This window comes from Pezoporus occidentalis, unplaced genomic scaffold (assembly GCF_034315485.1).
Source record: "Pezoporus occidentalis ecotype Australia unplaced genomic scaffold, CSIRO_AGI_Poc_V1 ctg12, whole genome shotgun sequence".
Classification (NCBI taxonomy): Eukaryota; Metazoa; Chordata; class Aves; order Psittaciformes; family Psittacidae; genus Pezoporus; species Pezoporus occidentalis.
This window is the reverse complement of record NW_026912994.1, coordinates 110946-129496: the sequence shown is the minus strand read 5'-3', so window position 1 is coordinate 129496 and position 18551 is coordinate 110946. Positions and strand designations below refer to the sequence as shown.

The following is an 18551-nucleotide window of genomic DNA, read 5'->3' as shown; positions in this document are numbered from 1 at the left end:
CATTTAACGAAGGTAAAATGAGGATCAGTGAAAGATCTGTCTTCTTACTACTCCAGATATTAAGAATTCCAACTCCTCTTTGTATTTTCTCCAATTCTAATTAATCCAGGGAACTGAAATTTCCATGATGTAAATACCTGAACCAAGCACTGAAAAATTTTAACTTGCTACAATTTGATCTCTTCTTTATCAGCAAATGAGGTTTCTGCTCTCCTGTGAGGCAGTAAAACAAAACAAACATTAGGCTCTTGCCACCATAGCAATGAAGGACAACTTCCTTGCCAGATTCAGAGAAGCTGGCAGCAGCTACTTTAAGTCTTTATCAATCCCTGTACTTTATCATACTAAATCTCACAGGTAAAGGGATGGTGGAATGCTAACTGATCCCACAGGATCAAGTGCAAACTGGTAGGCAATGGAACTTATAGAAATTATCTAGCTCCATCTGAATGATCAAAATCAATAAAACTTAGCAATATGGGAGGTGAAATAGGTGATTGTAAAATTCCATCTGCAGGAAGCAGAAACATTTGGCTGTAGATGAAAATATCTTTTTCTTTGTAAAGTCTTATTTATCTTTAAATCATTAACAATCAGATTCCTGTCCATACAAGCTCAATTGATCACTGGATTCTGTTACTAGACTAAAAGTGTGCTACTCTGAAAGTGCTATAGTTTAAATTGAAATCTTTATCACTGCAAATAATTTTTAAAATTCATTGTCTCAATCATACAACAAGACAAAGCAGTTGTAACACAGGTTAGTTATACATTAATTTACTACTGCATCTCAACTCTAGACCAGCTCTACATTCCCTGGTCTAAAGGATAAGAGTTTAAACCCTCATACTTCGAAATATTATGTTACAGAACGATGTCCTCCTCTGAAATCTCAGTGGCCTTATAATGCACTATGTAAATACTTAACAAATAACAACATGTATGTGTGAGCCAAAGGTAAAGTTGCAGGCGGAACTATGAAGTGCGTGAAAGCATAGAAGAGAACCTTGGCAATTCACAAATTTGTTTAGGACATGTTGGTAGCTTCTGCATGATTACACTGATTAGGCATATGAATATGATATAAATGCATATATGATATGACATATGATATGCATTATGAATATGCATAATTAATGTATGCATCTGGTTTCACTTAATATCAATATTTTAGGAAACTGAGTAAAAGGCAAAGCTATGGATCAAAATAAAGTCTTATACATGATAACCAAGCAACTAGCCTGGTAAGGTATAAAACTAATTACAGGCTCCTCAGAGTTGTGTAGCTGAGCTGCCAAGCCTAAGAATCAGATTCTAAAGGACTGGGGTCCAGTCCTAAGGATGCCTGCAGCCAATTTAAAATAATGCCAGTACTTAAGGTGTATTTCTGCCCTTTACCTCATTGCAGTCTTCCCACTAGTTCTCTGTAACTGGCTCTACTGATCTTAGAATCATAGAGTCATAGAACAGTTAGGATTGGAAAGGACCTTAAGATCATCTAGTTCCAACCCCCCTGCCATGGGCAGGGACACCTCACACTAAACCATGTCACCCAAGGCTCTGTCCAACCTGCCCTTGAACACCACCAGGGATGGAGGATTAACAATTTCCCTGGGCAAAATCTTTTAGCATCCAGTTGAATAAGCTCTGCTCAAGGATCCAACCAAAACTGGGTCTAAAGCCCCCCAAAATCTAATTCCCAGTCAAAAAAAATCAGTAGTCATCTTTCAGTTACACAACTGTTACTGCTGATAAAAGGCATATGATGGGAGGAAGAAAAAGACAGAAGCACATTTCTTGCTCTTCTTCAACTGATCAATAAACAACAGTATTTTGTCCTGTTATGAGACTACTGATATGAAAAAACTATTGACTCAGATATACCAGGAAAGCCTAGTAACATTCTAGCATGAAAAATATCAGTGGCATGACCAAAATAAAATCTGTTAGCAAAGAAGCAGGCTAGCAAAATAACCAGCATGTCAATGAAGAACTACATCTCTTCATATCCCACATCAACACAGTTCTCCACATACAGACCAGAGTTTTAAAAGCAACTCTGTATTGGTAGCAGAGAAACCACTTGTTAGGCCGCAGGAGCAACAGACTGCAACACAAGAGTCTGAAGCAGGTAAACTGTCTACACTTCCTGCTAAATCATATCCAAAACTTAAACGTAATCTTTTGTTCAATAGTGTAGTGTCTCTCTACTGTTATGCTAAAAACTTTGATTTAGAGAAAGCAGGTGGATCAAAGCTATGAAAATGAAGCAGCAGAACAGGCATACTTGGCAAATAAATACTGAAGTTGAAAACTTGATCCAAGAGTTCAGATTTCTGCCCCACAGAGGTAAAGGTCCAATTAACCCCTGGAATTCGGAAGGGGTCTCTAACTTTGACAGAAGAGCTATAATACAGTGACATTAACCAAGGCATAAGGAACCACGTTTCCTCCCCCCCCCCCCCCCCCCCCCCCCAGCTTTTTTCTTCATTAAAAATCCAGCCAGCTACACTAATTGAGGGGAGAAGCACAGTCATATTCCACGTTATGAACGTGAGTTATGCATAGGGAAACCGTGCAAAACTTTCCAGTGAATTGACTCCTGCTAAGGTACAGCATTAGCAAAGTGACAGAGACTTGTGACAGACTTTTTCCAGACTATTAGAAAAGCTGGAAGAGTGCAGAGTGTGTACATATATTGCACCCTTCCAAATTATTAGCACATGCTTCATGTTCATAAACTTCACTTCTGCACAAAGACAGTGTGATCTAAGGAAGCTGAAATGGATGACCACGTATTCTTATTTTCTTCCTCACGTACTGAGACACTGGTTCAGAAGAAGCCTGAGAAGATACGAAGAGAACTTGAAACAGTGTTATGCAGAACATTCTCCAACAACACCAGTCTCAAGGAGTCTGCCAACTTAAAGTGATACATTTCCCCATTACTAACTCACAATTCTGTATGATTAAATACAACAGCTGGTTAGTAAGTCAAAATGCTTTCACATGTCTAAGGACAAGAAATGAAAATAATTGTACTCAACAGAAACAAACTGCAAACAGGAAATGGTGAGCAGAACACAACTACTCAAACTAGAATTTAAGGAGATTATTAACATATTTACCCTCAATTAAGAATTTATAATAAGTAGATACTTATGAATGTATTTTTACTCCCAAAGTAAATTTAAGTACCAATGCTTTTTACCCCAAAAGCCTTGTAAGACATAAAACAGTAAAAAGCCTCATACATGTTGAATTGCCAGATCCATTTTTACAGTATACAGATCAAAAAAATTAATGGCTTGGGCCAACTGTCTTTGCTTATGATAGCCGAGTGCATCACACCATAGAAAAACATGGTGTCAGCTAGTATTACTTACTCACACATCTGTTATCATCTATCAGTATTCTATCCCCTCTACATGAGCAGTTTACTCGTCCGTCAGGAGTCAGAAGGCATAAATCATGACAACCTCCATTCATTAGTGCACAAGGAGATAACTCACCTGAAAAAAAAATGATAAAAGATGAAGTCTGCTTTATTAAATTTCCTTCAGTGGCCAATGTCTTTCAGAAAGCAAAGATTGACATAGCTCAGATTCATGGGCAACTGATTCAAGTTTTATCAGTCAGATGAAAATGCTTCAGATACTAGCATACTAAAGATAAACAATGGAGTTACTCTAATCTAATAATTTAAAACCCCCAAAACATTCAAAACTGCTGATATTTGACAGGAAATTATTTGACTCCTATCAAATGAGAGCAATGTCCACAGCAGAAAATGGTCATTCCATAACATTTACTTGGGGAAGAGGTTATAGACAATCTTTTGTTAACAGTTCCTACAACAAAAAGCATTTATGAAAAACCATGAAATGTGTTAACTTGGTTAAAATTAAGTAAAGTTCTTGAAACAAATTATACTGGAATTAACAAAATAACATTATCTTGCTTTGTAACTTACAACTGTTAGTATCATTGGCAACAGCAATAATGCCCATTGGCTGATGTGGGATATCAGAACGAAGAACTTTTGTATCTCCTCCTGTATATTTATTGGAACGGAGAATAGCTCTCCTCACTCCATCTGACCAGAAGATATAATCATCATATACAGCCAGGCTGAGAAAAGTCCCTGGTCCAGATTTAACAATTACCTAAAATACATAAATACAAAAGAGAAACATGAGAAGGAATGTTGTTGCTGAACAAGAAGTTTTAAAAGTACAAACTGACTCAAATAACTTCATAGTTCCAGACAAAACAATTCTACTGTACTTACAGGACCTGAAAAAATTAAATAGGTGCACTTAAAGTGCATGAAAAGGATGCTACAAGAGTCCAAACATTAGAAATCCAGGCAGCTGTCTCTGAATTAAAAAAAGAAAAACAAAAATCACAGTTTATCTAAATGTGCCTGTAAAAATACCCACTTAACACACTACGTGTTTTTGTGGTTTAAGCCCAGCCGGCAACTCAGAACCATGCAGCCGCTTGCTCGCTCACCCCACTTCTTCCTCCCCCTGCTCCCGGAGGGATGGGGAGAATTAAAAGAATGTAACTCCCATGGGTTGAGATAAGAACAGTCCAGTAACTAAGGTGTAACACAAATCACTGCTGCTACCACCAATAATAATTATGATAAGGGAAATAACGAGGGAAGAGAATACAACTGCTCACCACCCGCCGATACCCAGCCCAACCTGAGCAGCAATCTGCCCCTTCCAGGTTACTCCCTCCTAAAATCAAATCCTCTTGAGGTACACATCGGACTTCCCCATCTTCCTGTATTACCCACCAAGTATATCTGGGTCCCTGAGCAAAAGCAATCCCACAAGTGAGTTTGCCTTTACCTGAAGCAGGAATAACCCAGACTGTCTTCCCCAGCAAATTCTTTATGTTCATCACATGAACTTTACCCGTTTCTACAGTATGCAGAAGTTCTGATTGGGCCGGGCCAGCCCTGCTGCAGATCCTCTGGTGTTGACTAAGCAGGTGGCTTTTGGTGAATGTCTATCCCAATGTTCAAAAGTTCCCCCAGCCGGTTTAAACCCAGCTGGTAACTCAGAACCATGCAGCCACTTGCTCACTCTCCCTGTTCTCCTTCCCTGCGCTCCTGGAGGGATGGTGAGGAGAACTGAAAGAATGTAACTCCCATGAGCTGAGATAAGAACAGTCCAGTAACTAAGGTATAACAAAAACCACTACTGCTACCACCAATAATAATAATGGTAAGGGAAATAACAAGGGAAGAGAACACAACTGCTCACCACCCGTCAACCGATACTCAGCCTGACCTGAGCAGCAACCTGGCCCTTCCAGGTAACTGCGCCTAGTTTATATACTGGGCATGACATTCTGTGGTACAGAATACCCCTTGAGTTACTTTGGGTCAGGTGTCCTGTCTCTGCTTCCTCCTGGCTTCCCCTCCTCCCTAGCAGAGCAAGAGACTCAGAAAGTCCTTGATTAGAGTAAATATTACTGAGCAACAACTAAAAACATTGGTGTTATCAGCATTGTTCCCAGGCTGAAAGTCAAAAACACAGCACAGCACACACCACTAAGAAGCAGAAAAGACGGATGCTACTGCTGAACCCAGGACACCTGCTTAATATTTCAAACGGAAAAGAGAAGAAGAGGTACTGTAGCATGGCTGAAAGCCTAAAAATTCTTAGTCTTTATGAATCAAAGCAAAAAGCATGTTTCAGAACTGAAGAGCTTTCACCATATGATCACATTGGAAACCTGAACCCAAGACAACATGTTTTGTGTTGTTTTGTTTTGTTTTTTAAAAATCCTCAGTCACTATAGTAATCATCAGTTTAAAATCTAGAAAGAAAATATTAATTGCAGTTCATTGTGGTAGGGTTTGAAAGCAAACTGCAGAAATACAATTAATCCCAGTCTAAATCACAGCTCCTGTGAAATATTTTCATACATGGTCTGTCTGCGCATCAGAATTAAATATGTAACACATGTACATTCTGAAGAATATAACACTTTTTAATCAGTTCTATAGTTGAAAAATTAATTTTGGCCAGAGTTAGTGAAAGGGGATTATTATTTATCCATTAGATAAATAATGGAAATAAATAATATTCTGAACATATTTATTGCATTGCTTTCTTTCATGTTTCTCTGTGAAAACAGATAATTTATGTATATATATATATATATACAAGGAACAGTTCTGATCCAGACTGGCAAAAACCTCTCTATGTATCTAGCTGCTACTTATCATAGGGAAATTGGGATTAAACCAGAAATAATAATAATAATAATAATAATAATAATCTTCCTTTTAACTACCTAACAGCAATCATCCTTTTCATAATCATGAATGCTCAGCCTATATCTCACCATGGTTTTTCATCTGCTTTATTTCCTTTATAAATTCACAGAATAGTTAGGGTTGGAAAGGACCTTAAGATCATCTAGTTCCAACCCCCCTGCCATGGGCAGGGACACCTCACACTAAACCATGCCAGCCAAGGCTCTGTCCAACCTGGCCTTGAACACCACCAGGGATGGAGCATTCACAGCTTCCCTGGCCAACCCATTCCAGTGCCTCACCACCCTTACAGTAGAGAACTTCTTCCTTATATTCAATCTAAACTACCCCTCTGTAAGTTTTAACCTGTTATCCCTTGTCCTGTCACTACAGTCCCTAATGAGTAGTCCATCCCCAGCATCCCTATAGCCCCCCTTCAGATACTGGAAGGCTGCTATGAGGTCTCCCTAAGGACCTTTATAATAACAATGTGAGTTACTTGAAATATAAAGGATAATTATCTGCATATACACTGAACATCTGATGAATTTGAGCTACTGATGCTGTCTGCACCCATGCATGTAGGTTGCACTGTGCATGCAGAGTGAACTGGTACACTTTTTAGCCTACTTGCAAGTGGATGTTGTGTACCATTTTTTTAAAATGAAGAAATGAGAAAGAAGTAGTAATGGTCAATCCTATATTTAATAAATAAGTGAGGGGCGGGGGGGGGGGGGGAGTCTTTCTCTTCATATAAATAATTCACCTAATACATAAGATATGCAAATTCAAGTTTGTGGAATAACATCCCTCCCCCTGCTCCTTTTCCCCTTATGCTTTGGAGATTAAGATGCCTTAGCTCTTCAGTATTCAATACCAAGTAATGTTTCAATGGGAGTTTGTTCACACCTATGCCAGCTCACTGCCCAGGGTATTTCAACAATGCTAACATAAATAATTGTAGTCCACTGCATGGGAGTGTTTCTGGCCATGTTTAAATTCAGTTATACAGATAAAGTGTCAAAATTACTTATATTAATCAGATAATTATAACAAATTATGCATTACTATGCATATATTTCTGCATATATGAAAAAAGGTCTGACCAGCATATCCCTTTCAGCAAAGATTTTTTCCACTGAAAAATGTACCATGAGGACATTTTCCCTAACCAACCTTTTTCCAAAATTAAAAGTATTAAAAGATTAATGAGAATGTATCAACAACAAAAAGGCCTTTTCTGTAACTGTGCACATTTACTGTAAGACACTTTGTGTACTACACTTTAAAGCCTATGCTATTCACATTCAGACACATTTCTGGAGGAAAAGGAATAAAGTTGATCATGTACGATTCTGAAATTTCTGCACAAAATCTGGCCATGCAGATTATGCAACCCCACATTTTTTTTCTCCATGATAGTGTGAAATTGCACCAGTTTGAAGGACTTCATTTTTACAGTCGATGTTAAAGATACCGCTATGTTCAGCTTTCTGTGTTCTGTAGCAATGTTGTCATTTTTCTCCAGAAATTCCTTGTTAAAAGCATTCTTTGTTAAAAGAATGTAAATTCATTACAGAACTGATCATCATTGTTTAACCTTGGGAGATTTGAGATTCAAATAAAGGGTCACAAAAGCTAACATCCAGGAACATTTGTTCACTAGTGCTCCATTCACGGAAGTATCCTCAATTAAGATTAATGTCACTGGCTTTATTCAAGCTTCCAAAACAAAGTGTTCCTATTTCTACTAGCTTTTGGTCACCTTTACAGCCCTTTTAACTTTCTAGAGTTTTTGTTTGTTTGTTTTGCTTGTCTTTTTAAAAAAATCTTGATGGCACAACTAGATGAGCAGAATTAACTGAAATTGAAAGACGATTTCTTTGAAAATCTGTTCACCCTTTGGTTACCTGCCAAATCATGTGGAAGTCCTGAGGATTCAGTGTTAAACAAATTTGCTATGTATCAGACCTGTTCTAAGTCATCTATGTTTCTAAATTTTGCAGTCTGTACAGCACGCATGTCCATTTTCCCAGCAGTGTCTGCAGCTCTGTTCAGAGGTAACTGTAGATTCACCAGCAGGATCATGTAACAAAAATTCAGGTTCTTATTACTGTGACCCTACTGAAATCCTCCCTGGGTGACACCATCTGGCTGGCCCAGGATGGGTACAAAGCACAGAACTTGCATTAAATTATCAGTAAGAAATAGGTTCATAACAATTCTTACCATGACAACATCTAACTTATAAAAAGACATTTTTTAAAGGTTTGTTTATAAAGTTAATCCACCAGCTTAAAATATAAAGTTGCTGTCCTGGTTTCAGCTGAGAGTTAACTGTCTTCCTAGTAGCTGGTACAGTACTCTGTTTTGGCTTTAGCCTGAGAACAATGCTAGTAACACAATGGTGTTTTAGTCATTGCTAAGTAGCACTTATGCTGATCAAGGACTTTTCAGTCTCTCATGTTCTGCAGGGAGGAGGGGCACGAGAAGCTGGGAGGAAGCAGAGACAGGACAGCTGACCCAAACTACCCAAAGGGGTATTCCATACCACAGCACGTCATTCCCAGTATATAAACTGGGGGAAGTTACCTGGAAGGAACCGATCACAGCTCGGAACAGGCTCGGTATCGGTCAGCGGGTGGTGAGAAATTGTGTGCTCATCACTTGTGTTTATGCGTTTTTTCCTTTCCCCTTCTAGTTCATATTCTCTCCCCTTGTTATTTCCCTTATCTCTACTATTATTGTATAGTATGATATTAGTATTATATTGTATTTTAGTTATTAAGCTGTTCTTAACTCACAGGTTTTATACTCCTTTGATTGTCCTCCCTATCCCACCCATGGAAGGGAAATTGTGGGTTAAGCGAGCGTTTGTGTGCTACTGAGTTACCTGCTGGGTTTAAACTACAAAAGTTGCTTTTCATTAATTTAGCTCTAACAAATGGCTTATTGATAACACTTCTCTTTCAAAATGATTAATAAATGGGTAGTGGCATCTAATAAAGCTTTTAAATGCTCTTGAAGGGTTCAAATACAAGCAGGGGTCTGCAATAGAACGACAAATCTAGTATAGAAAACTATACTTACAAAGGTTTAAATTAATGGCAATTTAAAGCCAATTCTATAATAAATTATACAAGTACAAAGCAATACCAGTAATCTAAAAATAACATTTCAGATGAAAATCAGAAATTTCAGTCTGATGGAACTTTCTTATACACAACACCACATTAATCAAAATTAGCTAATGGATTTTATTGTTTCAAATAGAAGACACAGAATAGCATAACATTTATTATTCAGTTATGAATACTGTTTTTAAAAGATTATAGACATCTATGTGTTGCAGAATGACTCTAAGAGCAGCGCCATAGAGCCCTGGAGGCCTGTGCGAGCAAGGCAGGGGGTGGCCCCCACAGGTAACCGGAAACCGGACATGGGAGGAGAATGTGGAGGAAGCTGTGTGGGGCTAACCAATACTGTTGTGCCAAGGAGGAGTGGCTGAATACCACTCCTATATATGTGTGAACTGCGTCACAAATAAACCAGAAGTTGCTTATCACCCATACTGGGTTGGCCTGTCTGCTTCTCCTCGCCGCTTACAAATGGCGCCCGAACAGGGATGCGGACTACAGGGCCCCGGTTAATGGGGACCCGGATTACAGGGATTACGGGTACAAACTGGAACACAAGAGGTTCCACTTAAACTTGAGAAGAAACTTCTTCTCAGTGAGGGTGACGGAACACTGGAACAGGCTGCCCAGGGAGGTTGTGGAGTCTCCTTCCCTGGAGACATTCAAAACCCGCCTGGACACATTCCTGTATAACATTATCTAGGTGTTCCTGCTCCGGCAGGGGGATTGGACTAGATGATCTTTCGAGGTCCCTTCCAATCTCTAGCATATTGTGATTACAGGGCCCTGGTTAATGGAGACCCGGATACAGGGCCCTGAATATCAGGGACCCGGAACAGCGAGTGAGCGGCGCCGGCGGCAGCGGCCAGGGAGCGCGGGCAATGCTGCTGCGGTGGCGTGACGGACCCGGGCGCTTGGACTAACCGAAAGGAGTCCGCCACTGGGGCAAACCAGACACTGCTGCGTCGGGAGGCCGATCCGGAGACCGAGGGTACAGGATGATCCAGAAGAAGACGATCCGGAAAAGACCGGCCATGAAAATGGACCGAGAGGTAGCCCTGGACTTATTGCAGTGCTTTTTATAAAAGCGGGAAATTGAGCCCTGAACTTATTACAGTGCTTTTTATAAAAGCGGGGAATTGAGCCTGAGACTCTAAAGCAGCTAGCAGGTCTAGTGGCTGTAGGGAAGGCTAAGGGACTTTTTGTAGATCCTAATACAGTTTTTGAGGAGAGTAAGTGACAAAAGTTTGATGATAAACTATTTGACTCAATGCTAAATGATGATAAAACGGCAAAGAAACTTGGTAAACCACAGAGAGAAGTAATAAACTGTATAAAAAGGTACAAGGCGGAAAAGAAAACTGCCGTGGTAGCAACGGAGAAACTAGGAACAGACGTCCCCGGTCGGTTGAAACCGGGGGAAGATTACAACTCGTTTCCCCCAACTCATGGGAACACAGAGTTTCCCCCACCTTCTTTTTCTCCCCCTCCATCAGAAGGTGCCGCAGAGGAGGTGTAGCCCCCTGCTCCCCCACCACCCCAGTTCTGAAAGTAGAGACTTCAAAAAGGACAGAGAAAGTATATTAGAAGGTATACGCATGATAAATGTCGAGGAATCCGAAAGAAAGAGGGCGGTGCCTTGGCGCTGGATCGACTGCGGCGCCATTTTGAAGCACGCAGTAGAAAATAGGGATCATGCGCTAGCGGGAGATTTAAAGGAACTGCGAGCCTCCCCAACCCACTACGCCCTAGAGTGAAAAATTTTTTAACTCAGTCACGGAGGAGCCAGGTCTGCAGATGGCCACATACCGAACGAGATACATCTGATAAGAAAGACACAGCTGCGAGCAACGGAGACCCCGAGTTCGGTGCAGGATCAGCCCCCAAATCCCCTGAATCCGATCCAGATTTATATCCTCTGCTTCCAGACCCTGACTCTTCGTCTCCCAGGTCGGTCTGCTCAGACTCACTGACCCTGGAGACGCTCAGTTGTAACAATGGGTAACCAAGGATGCGAACATTAATGGGGAATTTTCTGCAATGGGCATCTTTGCATATCCTGTGTTTACTACACAGCAGGGGGCTAAAGAGTGGGAAGCTCTTGATCTCAAAATAGTTAAGGAGGCCTGACAAACAGTGACCATGTATGCGTTAAAGTCCTCTTATACTCAAGCTGTATATGTTATGATTTTTTCTTGCAAGTGACAGGGGGAGCCCATACAGTTTCTCTGTGATACTCATGTAGTAGAAGTTGGTAAATATAAGTATGTCCCGGTTTCTATCAGCCCTTGGAGACCTTTGTAGATACTGCTGGCCACTTCTTCCAGCACAGGCTGGCCACCTGTTTCAGAATGAGTGTGCATTTTGGTCAGTATAAAAGCCCAAGCCTCATACGATGTGGGGGAGGCAGAGCCTCTGCGGGGACGCCCGCTAAGGATGAGCCTGCCACCTCACACTGCAATGATGCTTCTCGGAGCTGGTTTGCTGTTAGTCTCCACAGGGTCCTTGTGCCACGTTCTGTACGTGGGACTGTAGTGGGAGTAATGATTGTCTGGATTTTGTGCTTCAAATATTGTAGCTGTGTGGCGTGTGCTTGTGGGATCCCATACACGTGTGTGTGTGTGTGTGTGTGTGTGTGTGCGCGCGCTGAGGGCAGATGGTGTTCTGTGTATTTTTCTTGTTGTTGGGTTCATGTAAAAGCTTTCAAGGGGTAGCTGTTTAACATTTCAGGCATGAAAGGGTCAACGTAAAGGTGCAGTTGCTGGCGGGTATTTATGGTTGCTACTGAAGCAGGCAGGCCGCTATAGCTGCTGCCCAGCAGGACGGCTTTTGCAAAAAAAAAAAAAAGGCGGGGGGGAGAGAGAGTAATGATGCTGCATTTAACCTGTCTAACCTGTCTACGTCTCAAGAACTGAAGAACTGATAGCCTGGGGGAGGGGGTATATTTGTGTCCTCCTGCCTACAGGTCCATGGCGACTGCCTGCAAAGTTTGTGAAGCCTTGCCATGAGCTGGACAGACAAATGGAAAAACCCGATGCCTCAGCTACAGGAGCTGACCGTGAATACCCCAAGCAGAATGAGACAGAGGAAGAGAAAGAACGAATAACTGCAAAACATCACTTGGGGACAACTGAAAAGTAACATCCTGAATATGTGTGCTTGTAAAGTAGCTATTATTAGAGGTTGTGATTTTGTGTATAAAACCACCTGTATTTACTAGCTAGTTGCTAATAAGAAACTGCACCTTCTATTGTATAGATTTGTCACTTCTAAAAGAGATGTTAGAGCATGGAAATTTGCAGTAGCTGCTAGAAAATGGTAAGGCAAAAGCTAGAAAGATTTTAATACAATGGTAGTCTTATAAAGCAGGTGATGGAACAAATTAAGAGGGTGGGAGAATTCCACTGGTAAGAAATTTCTTTGGCTAGTCCCTCACTGCCATCAGCATCTTCAACATGCTGCTGCACCCTGTAATAGTTACTCTGCTAATGTAAATGTGTGTGTGCCTTGCTGTAGTAGCGACTTGTTACTGGATAAAACAAAAGGGGGGAGATGTGGAGACAGTGTTCTCACAGGAGAGTGCATAATTGGTACATAAACTTTGAATAGTCCTGAAAGATACTGCAAGGCCATGAGAGCCCGAAGAAGCTTAAGCAAGCAAGATAAGAGGCTGGAATTCACCAAGTTAATGAGAACTGTGGACTGTTGGCAAGCTTTCAAGGTTGAGTTCTCACACCTGTGTTTAACCAATTATATGTTAGTCACTAAGGGTCTTCAAAACATGTATCCAATCATAATATGCCAAATCACTGTAAGTGCTTCAGCCGGGGCCTTGGCTCAACTAAGCAGACTGAGTTGCTGAGTTGCTAAGCAGACAAATACTACATCGAAAACAATTTCTGATTTGTTGTTTAAATGTTGACTCTCTAAGACATGCAACGCTTCAGAACCTTTTGTTGTTGGAACAGGGACATGGATGTGAAGAGTTTGATGGAATGCGTTGTATGAATCTTTCTGGTCATTTTAATTCAATACATGCACAGCTGAAAGCCCTGGCTCAGCTTACCCAGCAACTGCAAGTGAGCAGTGACCTAGGGATAACTAAATGGTTGTCCTCATGAGGCATTACAGGTTGACTTAAAACACTGCTATTTGAAGTACTGCGCTTATGTATCATTGTTAGGTTAATCATCATAGCTATTAGACTTGCTTATAGTTGTGTGATACAACAGGTGAACAGAATAACCCACAATGCCTTGCTCGCACAAAGAAAAAGGGGGGAATTGTTGCAGAATGACTCTAAGAGCAGCGCCATAGAGCCCTGGAGGCCTGTGCGAGCAAGGCAGGGGGTGGCCCCCACAGGTAACCGGAAACCGGACATGGGAGGAGAATGTGGAGGAAGCTGTGTGGGGCTAACCAATACTGTTGTGCCAAGGAGGAGTGGCTGAATACCACTCCTATATATATGTGAACTGCGTCACAAATAAGGTAGAAGTTTGCTTATCACCCATATTGGGTTGGCCTGTCTGCTTCTCCTCGCCACTTACATCTATGAAAAAAAAAAAAAGACACTGTGATACAGGGAATCAGCTGCATAGCCAGGGGAAAAAAATCAAATAATCTAAGTCATAACATTTATGTATTTGATTTACCCACCTAAAGAAATACACTTAAATCACACTCCGTATTTTGCCTTTTATTGATGTTATTGCTTTAGTAAAAAGCAAAAATGCTATCTCTTCCTAGACAAACAAATCTATCAGCCTTGATCTGGAGTATTCAAATTCTGATCTTCCAACACTGTGAAGTTATTGGGAAAAAAATGTTATCTTAACCAGAGGAAAAAAAAAAAAAAATCAAGTAAGTTTTCCAGTGCCTGAAGGGGCTGACAAGAAAGCTGGAAAGGGACTTTTTACAAGGGCATGTAGGGACAGGAAGGGAGAATGGCTTTAAACTGAAAGAGGGTAATTTAGATTATGTATTAGGAAGAAATACTCCATCATGAGAGTAATAAGACACTGGAACAGGCTGCCCAGAGATGCTGTGGCTGCCCCATCCCTGGCAGTGTTACACACCAGGTTGGAAGGGGCTGTGAGCAACCTGGTCTAGTGGAAGGTGTCCCTACCCATGGCAGGGGGTTGGAACTGGATGATCTTGAGGGTCCCTTCAAAACCAAACCATTCTGTGATTTTATGAACAAAATAAATATTTGGGGTGGTGGGTGTGGGTGGTAATTGGAAAGGGAGGTTAGAGACAGAAAACTTGTAACTGGTGAACTTGTGAGATTATCAGTTACCCATTCCTTTTGCCACAAAAGAAATTACAATTCACAGTCAACATTTGTGTTGGATTTTGTGGAAGAACGGTGCCAATACCCTATTAAAAATAATCATGCTTTTTCTTGATTGGTCTGAATAAAGATTGTATTTTCATCATTGTCATACCTTTGATGAATGGATTTTCATTTATTGTTTCTTTCAAAAATACATAATAACTGGATTTGCAATCACACAGCAAGGGATACAAGGGACATACCGCATTTACCAAGAATGGTAAAATCCTGTTTCAAGAGAAATGCCCAAGTGCAATGTAACAAAATCAGAAGTGCTTCCTCTTCAACAATTATTTTTTGTTTCTACATGCTAGAAATGAATTTTACATTTCTAATTGTTAATATTTTGCATTACTTATATCTGTTCTGGCTACTTTGCTGATGCTTTGGTGAGTTATTCAGCCACTTCTCAAGGTCACCATGAACACTTTCCAAGAATTGACCAAAATTACTCTGCTGTTCTCAATCATACTTGTACTAAAAATAAATATAATGCCAGGCCTGAAAAGTAATTTTAGATGTCAACCACAAAGTCATGTTTTTTGTAAATGCACAGTCAAACCTTTAACTTGCATTTCTGAAGAAGAGATCTGATAAAATGTTACTGAAGATAACAGAAGCTGAGAATCAACTTTTAAATTTGTTTAATTGCTTAAATATAGAATCCCAACAAAATTAAAACATATAGTCTAGAAATTGAAAATTATAATTACTGGAAGGTTGCAATTACACAAAGGTTATAATTACTGGAATCACCCCTAAAACCATATTGATTTTTAAAATCACATCTACAGGTCCACAAAACCATAACTGAGACCAAAACATTTCAGCCTGAATGTTAGAAAATAACTAGAATTCTATTTCTAGGTTCTCAGTACACAAAATGTTACAGAATACTCAACATTGAAGACAAAAAAAAACACCAAGCCAAAACAAAAACAAAACTAACCCCCCCCCCCAAAAAAAAAGATGCAAAACAACAAGACACAAAAGAAAAAAAAACAACTAACCCAAAACCAAACCACCAAAAAACCAACATACAAAACAAAAAAACAAACCCAAACAAAATAGATTTATTGGAAAATTGGTCATGATTTATTGGAAAAATAAGTCCAAACATTAAATCAGATTTATCTGATGTTGGCTTACTCTGTGTTCAGGAACAAAATGTTCTAGTTAAAGCATAAAGCAGATAAAACCAAGTGTGGCCGCAATATTATGTCCAACTAAGTGCAGGAGAAAAACTGAAAGAAAAAGGGAAGGGACTGTGAAAAATATAATTACCAGTTGTGTTTTTTAAACAGCAAGATCTGACAGAGCAGAACAAGAAACACAAAAGCAAAAATTCAAAACCAAACAACAACAAAACTGCCTATCTTCTAAGAAATAAAAAAGAACACAACAAAAAAAAAATCTTTCGAACTTGAAAGATTACTCCAGCAACCAAATACCAGTATTAAAATAACAGCTTAACACAAAATCAATAAAATCTTACAGTCCACTTAAAAAAGTCGATTTGATACTGCTGAATTTTATTTTCTACCCATTCAATGTACTATATTATTGTGGTGAACAGAATGAAGAAAGGAGCTGCTACCTAGAAGAAAATTAATTGTGTTACCATTAGCATTTCATGTTCTACTACACAATTTCTACCTTTCTTAACCTAACTGAAACTAGAAGCAATGAAGCAGATACAGTGAGGAAAAGAGTAATCTGTTTAAACTGGTTTTGAGGGGTGTTTGATGGCAGGACCTTGCTGAAACACCCTAAAGAACCTCAGCTCACCAAAACAGTGGAATGACTGTTGCTTGTATTCTCCTAATGTATCTTGTCAATCTGCACAGCATATGAAGAAAAACAACTGTCATGGAAATATTATTTCACTAGATCTAGAATACAATTTCCTGGTTATATTCTAGCATTCTTGTATTAGTAAGCACACATCTCCACGGTGATGAGCAACTCTGCTGAAGCTCTACTAGTAAAGCCAGTACAGTTTCAGTACAAATTTGAATAAAGCAGCCTGGTGTTTGTTTGTTTGTTTGTTTTTTTCTGGTATGAAAATCCCCATCTAACTAATGCAGAAAAAGTGCCTTCAAAACCCATAAAATGCACACAACTCTGTTTCAAAGATCACAGCACGTGATATATCAGTATTTATTTTTTACAACAGAGTTAGCGGATTCTCCCAAAACATAAGTTGGTGTAAGACAACCAGCCATACACAGTACAGCTAAAGCTCCCCAAAAGCCTTCAGAAGATCATGCTGGACTAAGCTTACTGCTTTCAGGAACTTCTTTGTTACTGTAATGGGGAAGAAATAGTAGCAACAGAGAAATGACTTTGTCGGTAGAGATGGTAATGTAGGTAATGTATTTCAGAAAAGCAAATCACTGGAATAAAACTGCATTTATGTAACAATTTATGTTCAAGCTCAAGCTCCAGGAGCATAAGAGTGTCTGAACTTGCTTTTAACTTGCAGGCAAACACAATGAAGTACCAGCCCAAGATCCTACTTGTGAAGGAAATAGAAGTTGCATATGTCTTTCATATAGACATTTTTAATTGACCAATGGACCTTAAATCAATACAGCGGTTTGTCATTTGCAATTATAATAATAAAGATGAATACAAGTGATGAAATTAAGAAAAAAAATCCCCTAATATACTGTCAATCGTCAAAAACTACAATAAAATAGAAGACAAAGGACAGAAAGTCGAAGATGATGTCATTATATATTAGAACTTTCATACTGTGATCGAAGTCCTATAAAGGCAATAGTTAAGAAAGCTGGCAAGTATGAGAAAAACTGGTAATTTCCTCTACCCAAATCTCCTGTACTTGTATTTTAAGATGGCGACAAGCCTCTCAAGAGTCCACTTGAAGAATACTTTTATGTGGTAGACAGAAAACTAATGCACTTTCCAGACACATAATTATTCAGATTAGTCAAGAATAAACACACGTAAGACACACAAGAGAACTGATGAATGAAGCAAGATGCAGAAAAATTTCAAATGACAGAAATTTAAGTTTTTCATTTGAACTAACTACATCCTTTTGTAATTTAATTACGAACTCCAAGCTCATTGCATGCAACCCAGTTAAAACTTCTGATCGCTTTATTCAGTAACATAAGAGACAATTCTGCAAACACTGTTGAGCTGTTATATGGTTCAATATGGATCCGTTACATGTACGTCTAGAACACCATGTGCTGTTATGTTACATTTTCTAACACAAAAATTCAACAGTTAACTGAATGACATACAGATCTAAAAGGTATGAATCATCTGTGAAAGTATGACCCGAATTTAATACTAGTAACTACAGATTTTGTACAGCATTTCAAATCAAGATATAATAACAGATGAAAAAGGGAATTCATGAAAGAAGTAAAAGTAGTTTTTCTATCTCCCAACTGACAAAACAAAATCCCAAAGAAAACCATCAAAGGGCCTTCTGTATGTTATTCTCAGATACACAAGTCGATTTACTGAGCAAAAATCTCAGAAAGTTTATCAATTTTGATAGTGTATATAACCAGAAACTGTAGACATTAGAATCCATATAGGTGTGGTTTGCCCAGTTTCTGATACAGTTACTGCATCTAAAAACACTGGTGAGCTGTGGTTAATTTATACAAAAAAAAAAACAACAAAAAGCCAAAGAAATGACGCAAACTATATGCATTGTCATGCTGAGTTTACTTCTGCTGTTACAAGCTTGGCTCTCATATTTTGTTCTGATAAGGAAATATTGCCTAAACAATGTGGAATTTCTCACGGATAATGCCAT

The 18551-nt window shown here is 39.4% G+C and overlaps 1 protein-coding gene across 1 annotated transcript in view; it reads right to left on the bottom strand.

Moving 5' to 3' along the window:
* LOC134156941 (low-density lipoprotein receptor-related protein 1B) overlaps positions 1-18551 on the bottom strand; it is a gene marked incomplete at its 5' end in the record, with an annotated part of 264744 nt that overhangs the window by 140936 nt on the left and 105257 nt on the right. The window contains 2 exons of the mRNA XM_062605389.1: positions 3387-3512; positions 3974-4166. Of these exons, the coding sequence (XP_062461373.1) occupies positions 3387-3512; positions 3974-4166 (319 nt within the window). The remainder of the gene's footprint in view (positions 1-3386; positions 3513-3973; positions 4167-18551) is intronic.